The 23,289-nt window shown below is 35.8% G+C and overlaps 1 protein-coding gene and 1 non-coding gene across 6 annotated transcripts in view; both read right to left on the bottom strand.

The window, feature by feature from the left end:
- Nucleotides 1-23,289, bottom strand: part of Pld (Phospholipase D) — a 151,859-nt gene that overhangs the window by 62,311 nt on the left and 66,259 nt on the right. For all 5 annotated transcript variants that reach the window (XM_069819218.1, XM_069819219.1, XM_069819221.1 and 2 more), the window contains exons 3-6: nucleotides 10,683-10,830; nucleotides 7,460-7,669; nucleotides 7,259-7,379; nucleotides 487-638 (exon numbers count right to left, since the gene is read on the bottom strand). In XM_069819218.1, the coding sequence (XP_069675319.1) occupies nucleotides 487-638; nucleotides 7,259-7,379; nucleotides 7,460-7,669; nucleotides 10,683-10,830 (631 nt within the window). The remainder of the gene's footprint in view (nucleotides 1-486; nucleotides 639-7,258; nucleotides 7,380-7,459; nucleotides 7,670-10,682; nucleotides 10,831-23,289) is intronic.
- TRNAS-GCU (transfer RNA serine (anticodon GCU)) lies at nucleotides 12,777-12,849 on the bottom strand. Its single transcript has one exon. It is a non-coding gene; the product is annotated as a tRNA-Ser (tRNA).

The raw sequence follows: 23,289 nt of genomic DNA on the forward strand, positions 1-23,289 counted from the left end.
ACTTAATTTTTCTACGTCTCTAGTAAAATATTATTATTCCAATTATTGTATTTTAGCCATTAACATTTTCATTACAACCAATAACGAACATTTCACAAGCATCAATGTGAAATACGCAATGAGCTAGCACTCGATGGAAATACGACACAGTCCAAAGTCGACCGTGGATAGTCTATTGTTTCTAGTTGCTAACTGCTTGGAGCGCTTTATCACGAGATTTGCAAAAAAATCACCTCAAGCTTCGCGACTGTATATAGTAGACTGTGCTACAAGAGTAAATGTAGAAAATAAGATCTATGTACAATTAACACTGAAACTAATATAACACACAAGAATAAGAGACTGACAGAGAGAGAAAGAGATAATGGTAGAGATACAACTCATTTCAACTTCATGCGGGGGGGGGGGGACATATAATAAACAAACTCACATCATAGAGTTTATAGTTGCTACTACCCTCGCACTCTTAAGACATCCTGGACATACCTTACGCAGATGAAATGGTCCAACAAGCCACAGAAGTTGCAGCCTGCTCTTCCAGGCTGAGTACTGCCAGTTCGCTTTTGCACAAGTCCCTCCTTGCCCTTCATGCCCAGCCCTCCAACAAATGATAGCTGACTAACCTCTAGGAAGCTCACCTATACACATACACATTACCACAGTAAGGCCTCTCTAACTACATCAAGGAGACAGAGAGAAAACCATCGTAATTCATTTGAATAACTGGAGACAAAGAACACATCTTAGATGTAACAGACATCTAAGTGTTAATAATCCCATTTTTACACAGCATGCATGGGTATTACAACATGCTGAAAGTGTAAATGCATAACCATTACAAATGTAACATTTAAGACACAATGGGTTTTAATTCTCAAAGCAAGAGAAGAAATTGGAATAGAGTAAATACAGGTAACTGAAAAAAAATCTCAGGTGTAGTAAGAGGAAATGCTCGAACCTGATGTATCTGCTCCGAACAGTTTTAGCAACCAATACATTTTCACTGTATAAAGCATATTTCAGGAACAGACACAGAAATTTCTAAGTGGAAACTCTCATGACCAGAGGCGTATGCAGGGGGGGGGGGGATTACCAGGTTTGAATCCTCCCTCCCTCTTGAACTTAAAAAAATACATATTTAGATTTGAATTTTTTTTTATTATCCATAATCGTCTTCTCTTTTCTAATTTTTCATTGTCAGAGTAACAAAATCTACATCGACATAAGGCATAGTCCTCATATCCCTCCTTCAATATAATCTCTGTGCTTGGTGCTGCAGCTATCTTTATTATAGAGAGACATACCACTTAGCACTGACCTTGTAATAAAATGAAACCGATACAATATGAAATATAACTTTTCTTTTGTTAAAAATTGGATGACTGAAAAACTTCAGTTTCAAAGATTTTTTAAGGTTATTCATGAATTTGTTCTATTACAACATAGCTTAATATTAATAAACATACCGTAACATAATACTTACTTACTTACAAATGGCTTTTAAGGAACCCGGAGGTTCATTGCCGCCCTCACATAAGCCCGCCATCGGTCCCTATCCTGTGCAAGATTAATCCAGTCTCTATCATCATACCCCACCTCCTTCAAATCCATTTTAATATTATCCTCCCATCTACGTCTCGGCCTCCCTAAAGGTCTTTTTCCCTCCGGCCTCCCAACTAACACTCTATAACATAATAATAATAATAATAATAATAATAATAATAATAATAATAATAATAATAATAATAATAATAATACACAAAATTTAAAATACCGTTAATGTAAATCGTAAATAATTTTAATAATGACCCTCTCTCCCTTGACAAAATTCTGCGTACGCCATTGGATGTCAATCCTATTATAAATATATTAATTTGAATTTCATAAGTAAATGCAGAATTCAATATCTGTTTGTGCATACATGTTCAATTTTACGGTAATAATGGAGAAAAGTTGGAGGAAACATTTCACTTTATTGGTGCTTGCAATTACAAGACTATGGAGTCATATTGTTACCTTAGAACAACAATGGGATATATTGCAAAAATCATATTTTCAATCAATCTTCTTAATGTATCCAGCTGTTTGCTGACAACATATACGTAGTCCACTATAGTCCATGGTAGTCTATTCAGTTGTTATAAAAATCATACTTTAAATAATGAGGATAAAAACTGCTACTGAACATTGAGTGCAATGTATAAACACACTTTTTATTTAATATGAAGCTAAAAGAACAAGACACTTTGTTTACACATTGCACTCGATGTTCTATAGCAATTTTTATCCTCATTATTTAATATGATTTCCCATTATTGCTCCGAGGTAACAATATACAAAAATACACCATGTACATAAAATAATGAAACAAAACAATACAAAAATATCTACTTAGCTAATCAGAATATTTAATACTATTTTTCGTAAGACGTTAACAAAGTAAGGACATTTTATGGACTGGCACTGTCAAATACCGTATGTTTGTTTTTTCAGATTTTTTTTTTTTAAACATGACGGCTATGCAACAAAATGCTCATTGTAGAGAGTGGGTAATTCAAATTTCACAACATAGGTGCAACGAAACTTTAGGAGAGTCTAAAATACTTGACATGAATGCTCTAGATATGGTATTAAATAGTATGAGAAGTTTCTGGAAACTGGTAGCATAAGAAAGATGAAAATCTGAAGCTCAAATTGCACCAACATGGAAAGCTTCCTACCATAGGTCCATGAAGTCAATTATTCGTGCATCACGACAGCTGCAAATTCCACAATCAAACCATCCACAAAGTTCTTTGTAAGCATCCTACACTTATCTATACAAAGTGCAAATTCTGCAAGTATTAAAAGCAGGGGACAAAGAAAAATAATAACTTTTGCCATGGACATGTTGAACAGAACAGACCAAGACAATTTCTTGCAAAGAATGCTGTTCTCCGACGAAGCGACATTTTTTGGCCCCCGCGGTCACCAGATTTAACTCCGCTAGATTTTTTTTATATAGGTTTATGTAAAGGACAAGGACCACAGAAAGTCCGTAAAGAATCTTTAGATATTACGTGAAAGAATCAGAGATGCTAAATCAACAGTCACACAAGGTATGCCTAAAAAATGTTGAACCGAAATTTATTAGATATCGATTAGACATCATCAGAGCAACAAGAGGCGCATATGTGGAAACTGCGAACTGTGTAACTAAACTCTCAACATATTATGTTAAATTTAAGTACTAAACAAAATAAAAACATGTTTACTGTTCTCAAAGTTATTACTGTGTATTTTTGTTACATACATTATTTTATGTACATGGTATAGTATCTTGAATGAGTTCTGCTTTCCTAATATTTACGTAAAATTTCATAATTAAAAAAAGACGAGGGTTACTGAAATCTATTAAATGTAAACTAAGTACGTACAGATAATTATGGTTCTAAATTGAAAGTTTCAACAATCTAAAAAGTATAGCACTACAAATTACGAGAAATTACATGTGTACATACTCCAACAACTGTTATCGTTACTACGCAGGTGCAAAACAATATATTCATAAGAAAATACTTGACTTCAAAATAGAAACCCAGCAGATAAATACTTCTTCACAACTAGAATGTGAGAGTAGCCTACTTGGAAAAGACAGGGAGTGTGTTTACAGACATAATATGTTAAATACATTCAAATACATACACATACACACATAGATATTGAGAGGGAATGTAACGACAAAATCAGAATAGCGTACTCACTGACAGCTTTAGCACTTTGAAAGCTAAAAAGATTATTTTGGAATTAATTGAAGTTCATGAGTAAAATATTTAAAAAATAAACTTATACAGTATACAGTATGTATAGTCTCCTGAGTTAATGACATGTGATCATTAAATTACTGCTTTGTCATTTCCAATATTAATTATATTTTGTGAAATCTTTTAATTATTTTGTTATTGGTAGGTTGATTACTGCAATTCAACAGCGTCTATGATTAAGTTTAAGTTCGAGTGAAAAAAAAATCTATGAAGCCAATTAAATTAAACTGTGTTTGGTCCTCTGAACAGAAAAAAAGTCTTTATAGGATTTTTACAATATCTTAAATATAAATATTTACATTTCAGGGGTTCAGCCAAAGTAAAATCTGAGCTCTATGGGGTCCGTAACACTCGAAAGTTTGGGAACCACTTTAATATCATTTCGTTAGATTGCATTTGTAATCTTATCCTCTTCAGATAACCATTTCTATTTTTTTTTGTTCGTCATATATGAGTACTTCACTTGTTTGCTTTCATGGTTTTTTTTGTGCAAGCAGAACCCGCTATAAAATTACACGTTTCGTATGGGGAACAAGTACTACATCTTACCAAATACTATTACAAAGAAGGGAACCGTTAATGAGCTCATGTCGAAACTTCCCTTCAAACTGCGTACGTCGTTAGATCTGCGAGAAGATAGACAAATATAAAAAAAATAGGTGCCTATACTAACTGTAAGATTACGAAATTAAACTTTTAATAAAAATAATCGAAACACAGGATAGCCCTCGTCTATGAGTAGATAAACTTATAGTCTTATAGTATAGCTTTGAGTGTCGAAGGTCATCGCGCATTTCACGTGGCAGCATAAAAATTCAAGTCAATTATTGTCCGCGCAACTTATCTAGGCACTAGGGTTCCCTAGTGCTCTCTCGCTGCCCCTCTCCTTCCCTCTCCTGCCAGGCTACCGCTACAAGCAACCTCGCTACACCCCGCTCCCCCGCTCTTTTAGCTGCCCAGATAAGTTGCGCGAACTGTACTCTCTCCGAGTATGAGCAGCCATTTCTTAAAGCAACATTCCAAATAAGTTTTCACATCCTTACAGTCAAGTAGACCTATGGGAAGCTAAGTTTTATATTTTTCTGTCTGCTGCGGAGAAGTAAGAGTCTGCGCAGTTTGAGGGGAAATTTCGACGTGAACTAATTAATAGTTCTCTTGTACGTATTTGCAGCCGTGGGTTTGACAAACGACTGTTTCGACCAAGATTCCAAATTCACACATCCCACAAAAATTTTAGTGGCCATAGTGGCTAAAGGCAAAATTATAAATACATAAACAAGTTGAAGTCAAACGCATTTGAGAGGACATATTACCTATAAAACGAATATCCTGAGAATCCTTAGTAACATGAATTACTATACCAGCACACATAAATAATAATGCCTTAAATAATGCGTGAGTTAATAAATGAAAAAAAGCCAGAACAGAAAAACCTATAGACAAAATACTTTTTATTAAACCCAACTGTCTTAAAGTTCTGTTCCTCAAAATCCTATGATTCAGTTCCCTTGCCATTACTAATTTCCCATCATATAATACACTATACCTGTTTTTTTTTTCTATCGAAAGATGGGGACGACATGACATAAGCGCTGCAATCGGAAAAACAACTGAATATCACATAGCGTGGAACGCCTGTTGCTATGGTAACAACAGTTGAGTTGCCGAAGTTACAGTTCCCACGTGGTGAATACTCAATAGCTCTCTTGGCGACATTTGTTGTGCACACAATGTCAACATTAACGTGTTTCGTATTTCATTCTCTGTCGATTCTTGTATTGTTTTATTGCCTTCGCGTCAGTTGTCAATGAATGTTTTAACGTTAGCCAATTAACGTCAACTGCTATATTCGCGACGCTGTTATTCCCGGCGTGACTCCTCCTCTTTGCTTACGTCTTAGGAAGTGAAGGCTCTATAAAGTCTAGGTACGTAGTATCGTTCACCATTTTTGTTCTTTCGTTGCCGAGCTACCAGACGAGGAATCTATTTGCCGCACCGTTAAACATTATCATGTCGTAGCTTCTATGATAATGAATCTAACGCATTGTAATTGAGCAAATAATTGAGCGGCAAATAACGTCCTCGTGTGCTTTCTGAGAACGCCAACCAAAGAGCCAAAAATGGCGGCCTATTATATTAAGTATTTATCGAGCCTTGGGAAATGCATAACGTTATCAGGAGTGAATCACAAGACGCACACCTTTAAGGGGAGCAGGTACTGCCTATCTCGACAATGTTAAAATCAGGTACGCATAGCTCAGAAACTACTTGAGATAGAAAAACAATTTTTACAACACTTATCAATCTTAAAGTCCTCTATTTTTTAAAACAAAATATATTATTGTATCTTTAAAATTGTGGTCTCAAAAAATAACATGTGATTAAAATTAAAAAAAAATAGGTCACAATAAAAAATTTTTATCAATTATAGGAATTGAATGTACTCAATGAATTATTCTAATACATAGATAAAGGTTATAAATATAACATGTAAAAATTTTCAAATCTCTATGTTCAATGGTTTCAAAGCTACGCGTACCTGAACTCTGTGATTTTAACATTGTCGAGATAGGCAATACCTGCTCCCCTTAAATGTAGCCGACCTGCAACATGATTGGCTGCCGGAAATAACAGCGACGGGACTACTGGGTGTTCATTTCAAAGTGTGTCATGACGTCACTGTTGTTGGGTCACCGATTTGAAGCGAGTTTCAGTTTATATGTTAGAGAAGTTGCCTATTATTTAAGGCGTTCTTCAATCTGAACTTGAGAATGTGTACGGTATAACTTGAACGTCGTAGCAACAGATGGCGGTCTGTACGCTCTGTGTGCTACCATAACCTCTTTCGAACTGTGTTTTGCGCCGGCAAGTCGTACGCAGGGTATTTGTTATCATCGGTTGCGTATGGTAATATTCCACAACACAAATCAAATGCTCCGTGTCCATGTTGACCGTCGAAGTTAATGTCAACAAATACGTAAGTAATCGTCTTAACCCTCTCCCCATATCCCGACAGTACGTATTTCCAAACAGTTCACATTCCTGCCACTACCGGCGTTACCGTACGTATCGGCACGTACTCTTCAGAATGAACGCCGTACTTGCTAGCCAACTTCTCTGCCTCTTAGATTATACACCTGAGCTGCGGAAGTGTAGGAAGATTGAATTCTCTAGGCTCATCAGCTAGCCACATGACGGCATGCAGCGAGCCAAGACACATTTTGAACTGAACACCCAGTATAGCTAACATCAGCTGATCTCATGGCCGCTCATTATTGGCAACATAGCGTTGTAGTTCCAAGTTCGGCCGCTTAACCGTCATGTCTCATAAAAAAAAACAGGTATAACGTTGAGTAATTTCTGTTCTTTTGTTTTTGGTAGAGTGGAAGAGAAGTCTTGACGGCTGTAACTCCGTCTTAACAATAAATAATAACAAGAATAACAAGAACACTTACAGTCTCATGATGGTTGCGATAAAGATTAATCTGAAGAAGGTTTTGCAGGTACTCTTCTAGCTGCTTTATTCGGTGGTCGAGGTTCTCGTATGGCACCAATGCTTCTGGTTTAGAGGGGAACCTAAAGCATTAACATTACAATGTTAGTCAATGCCCGGAATTAATTTAACAATATGAGATTTTATGAGACGAGGTACGAACCTTGGCAAGGCTCCCCTGTTCCTGCGCTTCAGCTTGGAGCCACGGTGATCCAATTTGAAGCTAGAACGTCGCTCTCGGTGAGCTCGGGTGGGAAAGGGGATGTTAAGGCTTGCTCGAAAAAGTTTGAGCTGCTGATGTAAATGCTGAATGTGCTTGTAGCGCTTCTTGATTGTCCATACGAAATCCGCATGTCGCAACTCAATTGTGTACCTGTTGAATGCAAATCATTTATTATTATTATTATTATTATTATTATTATTATTATTATTATTATTATTATTATTATTGTCAGAATTTTTCAGCCAGATTTAACCTGGAAAAGTAACAGCAACCAAAATGAACCACATTATGGAATTACAGTTACCAAAACATTGCCAGCCAATTGGCTTGCATACGATATCAACAGCACTTAAAATTGCTCTCAAATCTAGCACTTCAGAAACTGTATAAATACAGTATAGTGCGGATCACCTTATTTAATACCCTAAGGGTGAAACCTAACCACTCTTCCTCTATTACTACATATGCTAGTGGATTATAGTGATTTTCTAGCTCTCAGGTTGAATTTTCTTTTACCAACTTCGTTTCGAATTTCGGGTACTGACAAATACTACAACTGGCAGTTGTTTTCTAACTGTCATGTTGACAGCAACAATTTCGGTTTTCAGTAAAGGAAACTGATGAAAATGCAAGCAAGTAAATATATTTTTAGGTTAGGTCTCATAAATCGTAAACTGTTTAGTCAAAGCAATGAATTTCATGTTGTCAGGCAAAATAGATTTTAATATTAGATCATATTAATCCTAATTACCAACATAATATGCGAGAAGTCCAGGAGGGAAATATATTATATCATAAATTATTGAACCATTTAGGAAACACCTCGCAACATAAAGGTGAGATGTGGTAAATAAGTAAGACATTGTCATTGTTAATACTGTATTATTATTATTATTATTATTATTATTATTATTATTATTATTATTACTTCAGTACGTAGCATTGTGATTTCACCCTCTTTGGTGATTTCTGGTATTAGTTGGCAACACTGAAGAGACGGCCAAATTAGATTTTTAGGAACTACACTTACGTGATCCTCACTACATATGCAATGCATTTTTCTATAATTTTCTAGTAGCATCAACGTAACAAATGTGATGATGAAGATGGTGATATAATAATAATAATAATAATAATAATAATAATAATAATAATAATAATAATAATAATAATTTACTTACAAATGACTTTTAAAGAACCCAGAAGTTCAATGCATCCCTCACATAAGTTCGCCATCGGTTCCTATCCTGAGCAAGATTAATCCAGTCTCTACCATCATATCCCACTTCCCTCAAATCCATTTTAATAATTATTCTCCCATCTACGTCTCGGTCTCCCCAAAGGTCTTCTTCCTTCATATTTTCGAACTAACACTCTATATGCATTTCTGGATTCGCCCATACGTGCTATATGCCCTGTCTATCTCAAACGTCTGGATTTAATGTTTCTAATTATGTTAGGTGAAGAATACAATGCGTGCAGTTCTGCGTTCTGTAACTTTCTCCATTCTCCTGTAACTTCATTACTCCTAGCCCCAAATATTTTCCCAAGCACCTTATTCTCGAACACCCTTAACCTATGTTCCTCTCTCAAAGTGAGAGTACAAGTTTCACAACCATACAGAACAACCGGTAATGTAACTGTTTTATACTGTAAATGAAAACTTTTAGTTTTTTTGAAAGCAGACTGGATGAAAGATGCTTCTCAACCGACTAATAGCAGACATTTCCCATATTTATTCTGCGTTTAATTTCCTCTGGAGTGTCATTTATATTCGTTACTGTTGCTCCAAGATATTTGAATTTTTTCACCTTTTCAAAAGAAAATTTACAAATTTTATATTTCTATTTCGTACTAAGTTCTGGTCACGAGACATAATCATATACTTTTTTGGGAGTGAGGGGGATTTACTTCCAAACCTATCTCATTTGCTTCAAGTAAAATTCCCATCCTTTTCCTAATAGTTTTGTGGATTTTCTCCTAACATATTCACGTCATCCGCATAAACAAGAAGCCGATGTAACCGTTCAATTGCAAACTCTCCTGGACTTTCCTAATGGCATATTCTACAGCAAAGCTAAAAAGCAAAGGTGATAACATAATAATAATAATAATAATAATAATAATAATAATAATAATAATAATAATAATAACTTACGTTATTATAAATTAAACAGCATAGGTGAAAGGCTGCATTAGATAGATTTACTCCCAGAATTCTACCAGGCGAAGGGAGGTAAGCAGTATTAGAAAAAAAAAATGCATGGAATAATAAGTCTTGAAATACCACTGGTTTGTCTGGGGGGGGGGGGACCGCTGATAATATTTTGTAAAGCGGTAGGCCTATCTGCTCTTCTCCTATTACATGGATGTGAAAACAAAGTGATAAGAAGTGGAATGACATTTTTAGATGGCAACATAGAAACACAACCTGGACGTAAGATTATTTAAGCGTATTTAATCTCAATGATAAAGACTGGATTAAATACGTTGATGCAAGTGATATCTCAAGATTACGCCTAAAAATAGCGAGATACCAAGAAAAAAGTAGAAGAGATACAGGGAATGTAAAAGGCGTTGAACAGGAAAGTAGTTACAGCAGGCAAACTACCTAAGTATATTATTATTGACCTACTTTCATATATCTATAATTAATATAAACTGATTACTAATGAGTTCTCAAACATTTAAGCCTCATAAAATAATATTTAATAACTAGGCCTAAAGATTTTACAATAGATAGGCTATTTTATTACTCGACATCAAACGTCTATATTCGTCCTATAAGAAGAGAAAAATTGTAACTTTTGTCATGGAAAGTTTTTCTGTAAACTGATGTCACTCGTGATAATATGGAAACAATGAACGGAGTGCCTCGAGATTTTCCACACAGTTCGTCTCACTCCGTTATCTACATTCTATAATTAACATACAAAATTTACTAAAGTCCCCGAAGTGTGTGCATTGCTGTTTATACTCTCAATTTTTACGTATGGTTTCGTTCCGTTTCAATTACAGTCCGTATGGTTTCATTCCGTCTCACTTATGTCCGTGCCCGTATGGTTTCATTCAGTCTCAATTTTCAATTTTGTCCGCACGGTTTCATTCCGTGTTGCAAAACAACACGCTGTAAAATTTTTAACTACAATTAAACAGAACTCACAAGTTGGGGTTGAGGAGATGAGTGGTGACGCTGCGTTCATGATCGATGATCCGCACTTGGATGTCCTGGCCAGGAATGAAGACCCGTCTCTTGAGGGCCTTGAAGCTGAGCTGCGGTTCATGCACTGTGGAGTACGGGACCGAAGTCGCTGTGTGCCCACAAAAACAGTCTATATAATATACTGACACTTACTTACTGGCTTTTAAGGAACCCGCAGGTTCATTGCCGCCCTTACATAAGCCCGCCATCGGTCCCTATCCTGAGCAAGATTAATCCAGTCTCTACCATCATATCCCACCTCCATCAAATCCATTTTAATATTATCTTCCCATCTACGACTCGGCCTCCCTAAAGGTCTTTTTCCCTCCGGCCTTCCAACTAACACTCTATATGCATTTCTGCATTCGGCCATACGTACTACATGCCCTGCCCATCTCAAACGTCTGTATTTAATGTTCCTAATTATGTCAGGTGAAGAATACAATGCGTGCAGTTCTGTGTTGTGTAACTTTCTCCATTCTCCTGTAACTTCATCCCTCTTAGCCCCAAATATTTTCCTAAGAGCCTTATTCTCAAACACCCTTAACCTGTGTTCCCCTCTCAAAGTGAGAGTCCAAGTTTCACAACCATAAAGAACAACCGGTAATATAACTGTTTTATAAATTCTAACTTTCAGATTTTTTGACAGCAGACTGGATGATAAAAACTTCTCAACCGAATAATAACAGGCATTTACCATATTTATTCTGTGTTTAATTTCCTCCCGAGTGTCATTTATATTTGTTACTGTTGCTCCAAGATATTTGAACTTTTCCACCTCTTCGAAAGATAAATTTCCAATTTTTATATTTCCATTTCGTACAATATTCTCGTCACGTGACATAATCATATACTTTGTCTTTTCGGGATTTACTTCCAAACCTATCTCTTTACTTACTTCCAGTAAAATTCCCGTGTTTTCCCTAATCGTTTGTGGATTTTCTCCTAACATATTCACGTCATCCGCATAGACAAGCAGCTGATGTAACCCGTTCAATTCCAAACCCTCTCTGTTATCCTGGACTTTCCTAATGGCATACTCTAGAGCAAAGTTAAAAAGTAAAGGTGATAGTGCATCTCCTTGCTTTAGCCCACAGTGAATTGGAAACGCATCTGACAGACACTGACCTATACGAATTCTGCTGTACATTTCAGTGAGACACATTTTAATTAATCGAACTAGTTTCTTGGGAATACCAAATTCAATTGTTTAACCACCTCAAAGTAAAAATAACAAAAACTATCAGTATCATGAAAACACCTGAATACGAGAGTAGACCCAACTCCCGAAACGTAGTGTATTTCTAATATATCAAACAATGGGCAATGGCGAGTCATTAATCATATACAATTGTCACTGAACTGCAGACTTTTAGAGAGTCATTAGTAATTTATACTTAATTATTTTATTTTATCAGAGCGGGCCGATTTACCAGAAATGGTTTAGTCACTTATTTCAACAGTTGGCAGCACTGACTCATGAGACAGACATCCACTCACTACCCAAACAAGAATCTCTATATCAGTTTTACTTATTACCTCACAAGAACAAATTTCTAAACAGTATTCACACTATACAATAAAAAGAATAATGTGGAGTACTTTAAATATAGCTGTATTGACCTCATCTAACTCCTTCCTCCTGCAAACAATGATGATTTTCACAAAGAAAGAAAGACTACTTCCGCGCGATTCCAGTTCTATCAGCTTCTAGGGGATTCTAAAGTAACCTATGAGATGTTAGCACCTTACAAACTAGTGTCGATGACTCTGATATTGAATTTTTTCTAAAATTAGCCGATTCGCCTGCTGGGCCTATTCGCCCCCTTTTACCCTACTCGTGTATATGTGTGTATGTATATATATATATATATATATTTTTTTTTCCTGTTTTCTCAGTTCCTCTTTCCTAGATGTATTGTCTTCACTTCGGTTTAACATTTCAAATACACCCATCGAATGGGAGGGGGGAACCGACTATGAATAATACGCAAATCTAGCTTTCAGGTAAAGCTCCCTGTGAAGCAGACTTGAATAAATTCAAAGGAAAAATTGTTCCGGGGCCGGGTATCGATCCCGGGACCTTTGGCTTAGCGCACCAACGCTCTACCGACTGAGCTACCCGGGAACTTCACTCGACACTGTCTCAATTTTTCCCTTTTTAACCACATAACTCGAGTGGGCTGAGAAGACGCCAGGAATCCACATCGAGTGCACACAAACTCTGTGTGACTTAAAATTGTTGTTTTCTGTTACAGTAACGTAGCCTATATATTATGCAAATCTAGCTTTCAGGTAAAGCTCTCTGTGAAGCAAACTTGAATAATAATAATTCCAATCTAACGAAAAGCTTGCGGGTTCGATCCCGGGCCAGGTCAATGGCATTTAAGTGTGCTTAAATGCGACAGACTCATGTCAGTAGATTTACTGGCATGTAAAAGAACTCCTGCGGGACAAAATTCCGGCACATCCGGCGACGCTGATATAACCTCTGCAGTTGCGAGCGTCGTTAAATAAAACATAACATTTTTTTTCTAACGAAAAACAGTAACAAAGTCAAAAGAACAATAATTTCGCCAACACAGTTATACACGTGCATACAAGTTATCATTTTTAAACTATATGGAATTAAGTCTATCGACGAATGTGCTCTACACCATACATTACATACAATTCATGTCTAGTTAATGCATAAACAACGACAACCAAATTTCTTGGCTTAAAAATCGATAATGTGTTAAATTGGAAAAATCATATTAAAGAAATTACCCCCAAACTAAATTCAGCTTGTTTTGCTATTAGAACTATGCAAAAGATAGTAAATATCAATACCTTAAAAACGATACACTTTGCATACTTCTACTCGGTAATGAGTTTTGGAATAATATTCTGGGGAAATTCCACAGATAGTAACAGTATATTTCTATTACAAAAAAGAGTAATTAGAATAATAGTAGGTGCCAAATCTAGGGAATCTTGTAGGACTATTTTCAAAAAACTACAAATAATGCCCATGGCTTGTCAGTATATCTTTTCATTAATAGTCTTCTTCGTATGTAATCGTGAAAACTTTGTAACTAATTCAACAGTTCATAGCATAAATACACGTCAAAAAATGACTTTCATACTCCATCGGCAAGTCTATCGTGCTATCAAAAAGGAGTGCCTTATACGGCAGTAAAAATTTTTAATAGCCTCCCTATCGATATAAAAAATGAAACTCGAAACATAAGATTATTTAGGGTCAAATTAAAGAAGTACCTAATTTATCACGCCTTCTATTCTGTAAGTGAATTCATGACATCCAATAACACTTCATGAAATTGATACTAAAACTATGTGTTGTACTAGTAGACTATATTGTAAATCTCGTCTGTATATATATTTCATCTAGTCTGTGACTATAAATTAAGAATTTATAATAGTATTAAGTTTTTTGACTTGTTCCATATTCTAGCTGTAAAGCAATGTATGAATACCATGGAATGTTAATAAATACAATACAATACAATACCTACTTAAGTGACAACATAAATACACAATGTCTGGATGATAGGTACAAGAAAAATTCGTACTTCCAAACCAGTTTGTTACACATACGTCCGGTTTACACCATTACAAAGAAAAGTATTCCAACTTTTTCTAAAACCAACTTTGATTGATTTGATTTGATTTGGTGCCACATGACATATTAATAGATAAGTTAAGTAGGCTAGGAATAGATAAAAGAGTGGTGCTATGGATCCAAGAATTCTTAAAAGGTAGAAACCAGAGAGTTAGAGTAGGTCATGAAATATCGGAAATTGGAAATATAAGTTCAGGGGTGCCACAGGGCAGCGTTCTGGGTCCATTACTCTTTATAATATACGTAAATGACCTATGCCAGGATATTACATCAAATGTGAGGCTATTTGCAGACGACTGCATTATCTATAGAAAGATTAGAAATAATTCAGATGTAGATGCTATTCAAACAGACTTGAATAAAATTTACAACTGGGCGTTAAAGCATAGGATGAAAATAAATGGTTCTAAAAGTAAATCTATAACATTTTGTAAAACCCGAGAGGAAACTAGTCTTAATTACGAATTCAGTGGTGTTGTAATTCCGCAAGAACAATGTTGTAAATACCTAGGAGTGTATTTAAACTCCAAACTTTCTTGGGGAGAGCATGTTGATAATGTTACAGGCAAAGCATGGAGGGCACTTCACTTTATTATGAGAATCTTGAGAAAGGCTAGCCCCAAATCGAGGGAAATAGCATATCTAACATTAGTGCGACCGTTAATGGAATACGGAACTACGTGTTGGGATCCCTATAGAATATATCAGATAAATTCCTTAGAAAGAATCCAGTATAGGGCAGCTAAATTTGTTAAAGGTAAAAGAGAAGATGGGAACGATACGATAAAAGAACTTAAATGGGAAACTTTGGAAAACAGACGTAGGAAAACTAGAATAACAGCATTGTATAGAGCACATCTAGGTCAGAAAGCATGGGTAGACATAACGGCTCGGTTAGAAAAGCCAACGTACTATGGTAGGAACGATCATGATTTTAAAATCAAATGTAGGAAACAGAAAACGGATGTAGGTAAATTCTCATTTTTAAATAGAACTATAAATGATTGGAATGACCTACCTGCAGCGGTCTTTGAGGGCTGTCCTTCCTTAAGGAGATTCAAGAATAATTTAAAGAGTTGTGTACAAAGTGAAAATTAAAATTAAGGTGACATTCAACATTTAATTTTTTAAGGTGACATGTATTTATCTAGCCTTACGAGTTTACTTCCTTGGTTTGAATTGTAAATTATTTAAAAATAGCGTGTAAGAGGGCCTTAGACTAGAAATGTATAGTTTAAATGTAGTTCTGTTTATAAGTATGCATAAGAATGCAATTATTTGACTTATTTGAACTGTTGTATCAGTGAAGCGAGGTGAGTCAGTGAAGTTATGGTTTTACAGTGCAGTGAACAGTTCCGATCAGTGATAATTTATAGCGTCAATGAAATGTGTTCTATAGTGTCAGTGAAATGTGTTACAGAGTGTCAGTGAAATGTGTGCTAAAGTGTCAGTGAAATGCGTCATAGTGCCACTACAGGGACTGAGATGAGAGTAAAGTGAAAGACTATTGAAACTTATGTAGGACCTATACATAATTATGTAGGTTGTGTTGTAAAATTAGGTGTTTTATTTTATGTTTTATTATTATTGTGTTAAATTGTATTGTGTATTCTTATTGTATTGTGTATAAAATTGTATATGTTTTGTAAATTGTATTATGTATTGTAAATTTTATAGTGTAGTGCTTATCATTTTAACTGTGTATTGTTAATATTGTATATACCACTGCCACCGGGTGCTTGCCCACTTGCAGTGTAAATAAATACATACATACAATAAATCTAACATGGCATCGCTCCCTTTGGTGACACGACAAACTTCCAGATATCAGTCAGGTGCTTTCAAGCGCGATGTGGGTTACTGTAACAACAGGGTCACTTATGCGGGCTTTCAAATGTGCGAAGTCATTGATTTCCATGTGAAAAATACTTTACACAACTTCAAAGGAAATAAATGTAACAAGGGTGACACGTTCTCAATACACATGTTATGAGTTTCGTAACAGTTCCGTTCTTTTATCACGTTGCTAATGGTATTATATTTATAGCTTATTTCCTCGAACCATTACTCAAAAGACATACCGGCATTCTTTCTTTCTTAGGGTATTTAACATGCCTGTATCAACTACTAGGTTATTTAGTCTCGATGATATCTGTGATAGCGAGATGGTATTTGGCTAAATGAGGACGATGATTCGCCATAGATTACACTGGTCAACAGTGATTTTGTTAAATGTAAAATTTCCGATGTTTCTTATGTAATTTCATTTGCTGATTCCAAAATTTTTCTACCACCCGCCATTTTTTTTGTAATTTTAGAAAAACTTGTTTATTTTTATTGCTATATACAGTCCTTAACATGTTATTGGAAATAAAATATTTCAAATATTTCATTTTATTGCTTTAATAGTAAATTGACCTATAACTTTAGATCATTTGCCTGTGAAGTTAGAATGCATAACAATGAATTTTATTCCTCATAAGACTGTGAGAGTTAGTATTAATTCTCAGTTGAGTTGGAACTTACATTCATGAAACAAGTTTCATAACCTGTGTTTTCTTTGCCCTAATTTTAAATGTGGTAAAAGTATCTTATAAAGTGAAAAATACCTCGAAATATTGTCTAAATTACATAAACAACTTTTGTTACGTCTGTAGTTAGTTAACTTTGAAAGCACACAAGCGAATTTTACTGCACTAGTTAAAAAAGCTTACGAGTGTTATTTTGATTGCAATATAGATAAGGATAGGAACTGGGCCCCTGAAATCTATTGTGCTCCATGTAATCATATTAACGGGTTGGCTGAAAGGATCCCGTCATTTGCCTTTTCCAGATCGCATAATATGCCGAGAACCTAAGAATTATTCAACAGACTGTTTCTTTCTAGCAACCACAGAACAGATGATTATTGAGAACTTATCAGCGAGCTGATTCAGAACTATAACGTGATAGGCTATAATATGTCTCTCAAAATAACTTCTTGAATCCTCATATAAGTTTTCTTTCCTCAAAACCTTCGGGTAGTGAACGACGAACGTGAGAAACGTTTTCATAAGGATTTTTATGAAATGGAAAGGCGATACCAGAAAGAATGGAGACCAAATATTCTGTCAGACTACTGCTGGACACTTAAAAGAGATGTTTCTCAACCCAAGTACAGCTTAAAATCTATTTCACACACATTTTAGGTACCATGAAAATATAATTTTAGGTAAAATGTTACAAGGTATCAATACTAGAAAAGTTTGAACTATATTTCATATAATTACTAAAAAAAATCCTAGGTGATGGAGAAATTTTGAGAACAGATTTGAAGTCAGCACGGAAAATACTATAAGAATCATCTATTATTTATCTTTTAACAAAATATATGTTTAATTTTGTTGACCAGTGTTACCTGACATTCGTCTAATGGTTGGAGAAAACAGTTATTAAGTAGTTACAAAAAATTTGAAAGACTTCTTTGTTAAGAAGTAAGTTTATAGAAAAAAATAATATTACAGTTTAGTTTATAAAAGAATGGGGTTTAGTCGGATATAAATAATTTCAAAACATACAGATATGGTCGTCAGTTTCTCTTCCATCAGTAGCAGTCTCTCTACTAGGGAATGAATAGCGTTCAGAACAAAATCCTGCGGAATAACTTCAAATATTTTGTAAGCTTCCACAATGAGCAACTTGCAGGGTTCGCGCTTGAACAATCAGTATTAACATTCACAGTAATACTGAGTAAGACTAATTCGCATTTCTGGTATGAATTAAAAAAACGCAAGATTAGCTAGAATTGCTGCTTATTTATTTTATTTGTCATAGCAACAATAGAGAAACAATTGAAACAAAGGTTTATGTTGCCGTCACTGCAACGAGAATGAAGCTCTTCCTCACGTTTTTGGTTCTGTCCCAAAGGGGAACTATTAAGGAATAACAGACACCACGCTTTGTTATCGACCCAACAGTACGTTTTGAAAAAAGTAATGCATAGAGCAAAGAAGTGGATAGTAAAAATAAGAGGCACTATGAACCTTGCTTCAAATATCTGGAAGAAAAATACAACATACCTGAAAATCGCTGGGAGGTGATTGAATTATTGTTTGGAGCACGTGGAACTATTTCAAAATTTTGTGTAAATTTTTTCCACAGATTTCATATCAATACATCAATTCTCCAGAACCTATCTATACAAATTTTAAATTTCTCATTGTTAAATGTAAATCACCATTTATACAGTTTTATAAATTAATAAATATATAATTCAGTTAAAGAGATGGCTGCAAAAAAAAACTTACCTATATAGAAATATTGGTTTTTGTACACAAACAAATTAATTAATCAATTAATTAATTAATTACGTGGCTGTAACCAAACGGTATCCCTTGTTGTAAGGCAGCTATCCCTTTCTGGATTTTCTCTCTCTTCCAGACTTTTTAATAACAATGTAATATAACATATTTTGAGGTTGATTTTTCTATATGTATCATCCGGATTATGTATGTACATATGTATGTGCTATGTATATAATTACGTATGTGTGTATCTGTGCATGCATATTTTAGATAAACTCAAATATAATTCAAGCACTAGGAAGTTTTTCCCGCACTACGAACCAAGGGAGTTATGTAACGCAGTACTCTTGAAGGTCGATATTTTTAGCAGATACTTCTATGTAAAACTCCTATTACTAGAAACTTATACAGAAATATGAACAGAAAAAACCTTTACGTTAGCAGTGACAGTTTTTACGTGCATTGTGGAACGATTATTGGTGCCTATAAATAATACTTCTCTTCTACATACAAGGAATTTAAGCATTTGATCTTAGCTCATTACTACGTATTATCTCCAGTGGAAGAAGAATCAATTATTCCTTGGAGAAAATCCCCTTCCCTCCCCCAGTTCACCCTTGAATTCATCGTGGAAATCGGATGACGATGGGCCTCCACATAAAACAACAGAGTTAAAGAGTTGTACATCACATTGACATTGGACAAACTTTCATTGCCCCAAGCGGAACTGATTTACATGCAAAGTTAATATTGCGTGACTTTGTCGTTGGTGAAGCCAATATGGAAGCAACGGAAAAAAGCACACATTTTAACAAAAACTAAACATCGTGTGTAAAAATAATATGACAGCATAGTCACCATAATTACCAACAGTCTAAAACTCTAATAAGTGACCAGTAATATACAGGATGTAAACGATATGAACTGCCAAAAAATATTGGTGATAGAGCATAAATTACTGAACAAAAAAGTCGTATACAATTTTTCTGCAACTTTTGTGGTGTCCCTATATAAAATGTTATCTGTGAGTTTAATGTTTTTGGAAATGATAGTAGACCGTCATTATTTAGTTCACTGCAACTGTGGTGATATCCTTGTTTACAAATAAGGATACTCTGTTGTCTTTCTATTGTGGTGGTGTTAGCGTGTGTTGGACGGAAGGTCATTGGCAATGACGTTCACATTTACTCGAACAGTAAATATTGGACTACTATAAATCCTAAAAACATAATAGTATAGGAATTAAAAAAAAAAAATAGAATAACAAAATTTCACTACACATCATGTTTAACAGACCAATATGTACAGTCTGTATAATTTTTGCAGTTTATATCGTTTACATCCCGTATAATAGTTTGTAGTAACTGACACACTTTGGTATAACACAAAGAAATAGTTCGAAATTCCGAAAACTGGAAGAAAAACCAACATAAACAACAATATTACAGCATGCCATCCAAGCTCACTACTGCACACCAAGCTGTTTAAAATCCTAGAGATATCCCATGCAACTTTCCACAGAATTTACCATTTTTTATAATCAGTATTATTTCCAATCACAACTAACTGTAACGTGACTTTGAAGTAACCGTGAGATAATGTGTTATTGGTAAGATAACATTTGGGGATCGAGCAGTTCCTACCGATTTCTTATAGTTACACTATGCATTTTTCTCTCAGACGGAAATTACATAAGTTTCTCACCCTTTACCCTGTTGGAAATGACACAGTTAAGAGTTACGACTATTTTCGTTCGAACATCAAGAGACTACATACTGTACTTATTTTATTTATTGACTGACACTGATACATATAGTAGTGCAAAAGCATTAAATACGTTAATATATTTACACCAGTGAAAGAGCTTCCCGTAAACATGCGAAGATTCCAATAAAAATCCACTTGGCTCATTTTCTGACATTATGCAAAACGGTAGGCCTTTTATATTTATTTTTATATGTTTGAATTACATCGGTGACGGTGAAGGTTCATATCTGTGATGACGCTGGTGGTTTATGTTGGTGACGGAGCTGGTTTATGTCGGTGACGAAGATGATTTATGTCGGTGACGGAGATGGTTTACGTCGGTGGCGGAGATGGTTTACGTCGGTGGCGGAGGTGGTATACGTCAGTGGCGGAGATGGTTTCTGTCGGTGACGGAGATGGTTTACGTCGGTGGCGGAGGTGGTATACGTCGGTGACGGGGATGGTTTCTGTCGGTGACGAAGATGGTTTCTGTCGGTGACGGAGATGGTTTCTGTCGGTGACGGAGATGGTTTATGTCGGTGACGGAGATGGTTTCTGTCGGTGACGGAGTTGTTTTATGTCGGTGACGGAGTTGTTTTATGTCGGTGACGGAGATGGTTTCTGTCGGTGACGGAGATGGTTTCTGTCGGTGACGGAGTTGTTTTACGTCGGTGACGGAGATGGTTTACGTCGGTGACGGAGATGGTATACGTCGGTGGCGGAGATGGTTTCTGTCGGTGACGGAGATGGTTTCTGTCGGTGACGGAGATGGTTTCTGTCGGTGACGGAGTTGGTTTATGTCGGTGACGGAGATGGTTTATGTCGGTGACGGAGATAGTTTTTGTCGGTGACGGAGATGGTTTCTGTCGGTGACGGAGTTGGTTTCTGTCGGTGACGGAGATGGTTTCTGTCGGTGACGGAGATGGTTTCTGTCGGTGACGGAGATGGTTTATTATGTCTGTGATGGAGATGATTTATGTCCTTGTCGAAGGTGGTTTATGTCGATGTCAGAAGTGGTTTATGACCGACAGAGATGATGGTGACTTATGCTAGTGAGAGTTGTGGCTTATAAAGGTGACGGTAGTGGTTTATGACTGATGATACTGGCCATTATGTCAATTTATGGCATGAGATAATGCTTTACGACGGTAATGATGACAGTTGTGATAAATGGTCACTGTAATATTGTGGTGATGAATTCACAAATTTAAATGGAATGATGAGAGGGGACACAGAGTATCCGAGAGATCTCGAACACAATTTGTATCCATAAAAAATTGACTTTAGGCAACAGAATTCGAACTCTGATCTTGGGCATTGAAAGCTGAAGTGCAGACCTTTTAACTAAGATATAATTTGTTTTATCTTTTGATAATAAAGGCTGAATAACTTCTTGGCAACAAGAACTAACATCAACCCACAAAATTTGTCATAAAACTAACACACAAATACAAAAATTTCCCTACGAGAATATGCTCATATTAATTAGATAATATTTTCGAAGTAGTTACTAACAAGAACTAAGGAATGAACGAAAAATTGCGTAGTTTATTGTGGTGAAATATCTTTACGGTTCATATGCCATAATCTTATCATAATTTGTCAGAAGTCAACATCTTCAAGGCAAGCATTGTACTTGTCTGGCTACAATATCGGCTTTGTACCATAATACAGTGTGCAGCTACACACGAAAGTTACTGATAATAAATTCATGAATCATACGCTAACATGGTATATTCAGATTATTCAGAACGCTTCGATTCCTTTCAACGTAATATCATATTAACCCAACTTCTTGTTGATTTTCCTTCCTGGATTTGTATTGCTTGTCAAGGGCAAGGAAAAAAAAAACACATGAACATGACTAAAGTTGAGACACACTGTCACTGCAGATGCAAATAATTTAGCGAAGACCTCTGAACTAGTAATGGGCACATAGCCAAGAGCAGATGTCTGGAAGACAGTCCTGTTATGTGGCAATTGGACCTTACACTTGAAAAATAAAAAAAACCCGAAGGTAAAAATACATCATGTTCAGTTTAAACTTGCCACCATTTAAACATTTTTTAGTAGGTTATTTTACGACGCTTTATCAACAGCTTAGGTTATTTAGCGTCTGAATGAGATGGTGATAATGCCGGTGAAATGAGTCCGGGGTCCAGCACCGAAAGTTACCCAGCATTTGCTCATATTGGGTTGAGGGAAAACCCCGGAAAAACCTCAACCCGATCGGGAATCGAACCAGGGCCACCTGATTTCGCGGCCAGACGCGCTAGCCGTTATTCCACAGGTGACCATTTAAACATCATAAAGCTTCAAGTGGGAAGTAACACTGCACAAAGCGAAAGAGCAACTCGATTTAATTAACGTTTATTAGCAAATCGGTACATTTAATAACTCATTAATGGCACATACACATAACCTGAAATAAATTTGTCACTTTCCTTCAACACGTCCATTGTAACGACCCAATTACACAGGCGGGCTCACAGAGTTTGGTGATCAGACATTTTAGACGCATATACATGGTCCTTGGAGTAGCCCCACAAGAAGAAATCCTATGGACTGATATCGGGTGGATGCGGTGGCCGCGAAATAGACCTATTGCTTCTGATTCAGAGACCTGGAAACGAGCTATTGAGAGATTCTCGAAGCTGCAGATGGAATATGACTAATGCTAAGAACGAAATTATTGGAAAACCGTAAACTTTAATGCTGGAAGGACAACATTTAAAACACAGAACAGCTTGTGTAGAACGGTCGTGACATGGAAAATTACTCACAAGGAAAAAGAAAATACAGATCTTAACAGAAAAACGTGTCGGTGTGACGGAAAAACTTATAAACGAAGCACTGTAATGCTTATATTGTGTATAGATATTTAACACGGTGTTCAGTTTTAATTTTGCTCGAC

Source organism: Periplaneta americana, chromosome 2 (genome assembly GCF_040183065.1).
Source record: "Periplaneta americana isolate PAMFEO1 chromosome 2, P.americana_PAMFEO1_priV1, whole genome shotgun sequence".
NCBI classification, from domain to species: domain Eukaryota; kingdom Metazoa; phylum Arthropoda; class Insecta; order Blattodea; family Blattidae; genus Periplaneta; species Periplaneta americana.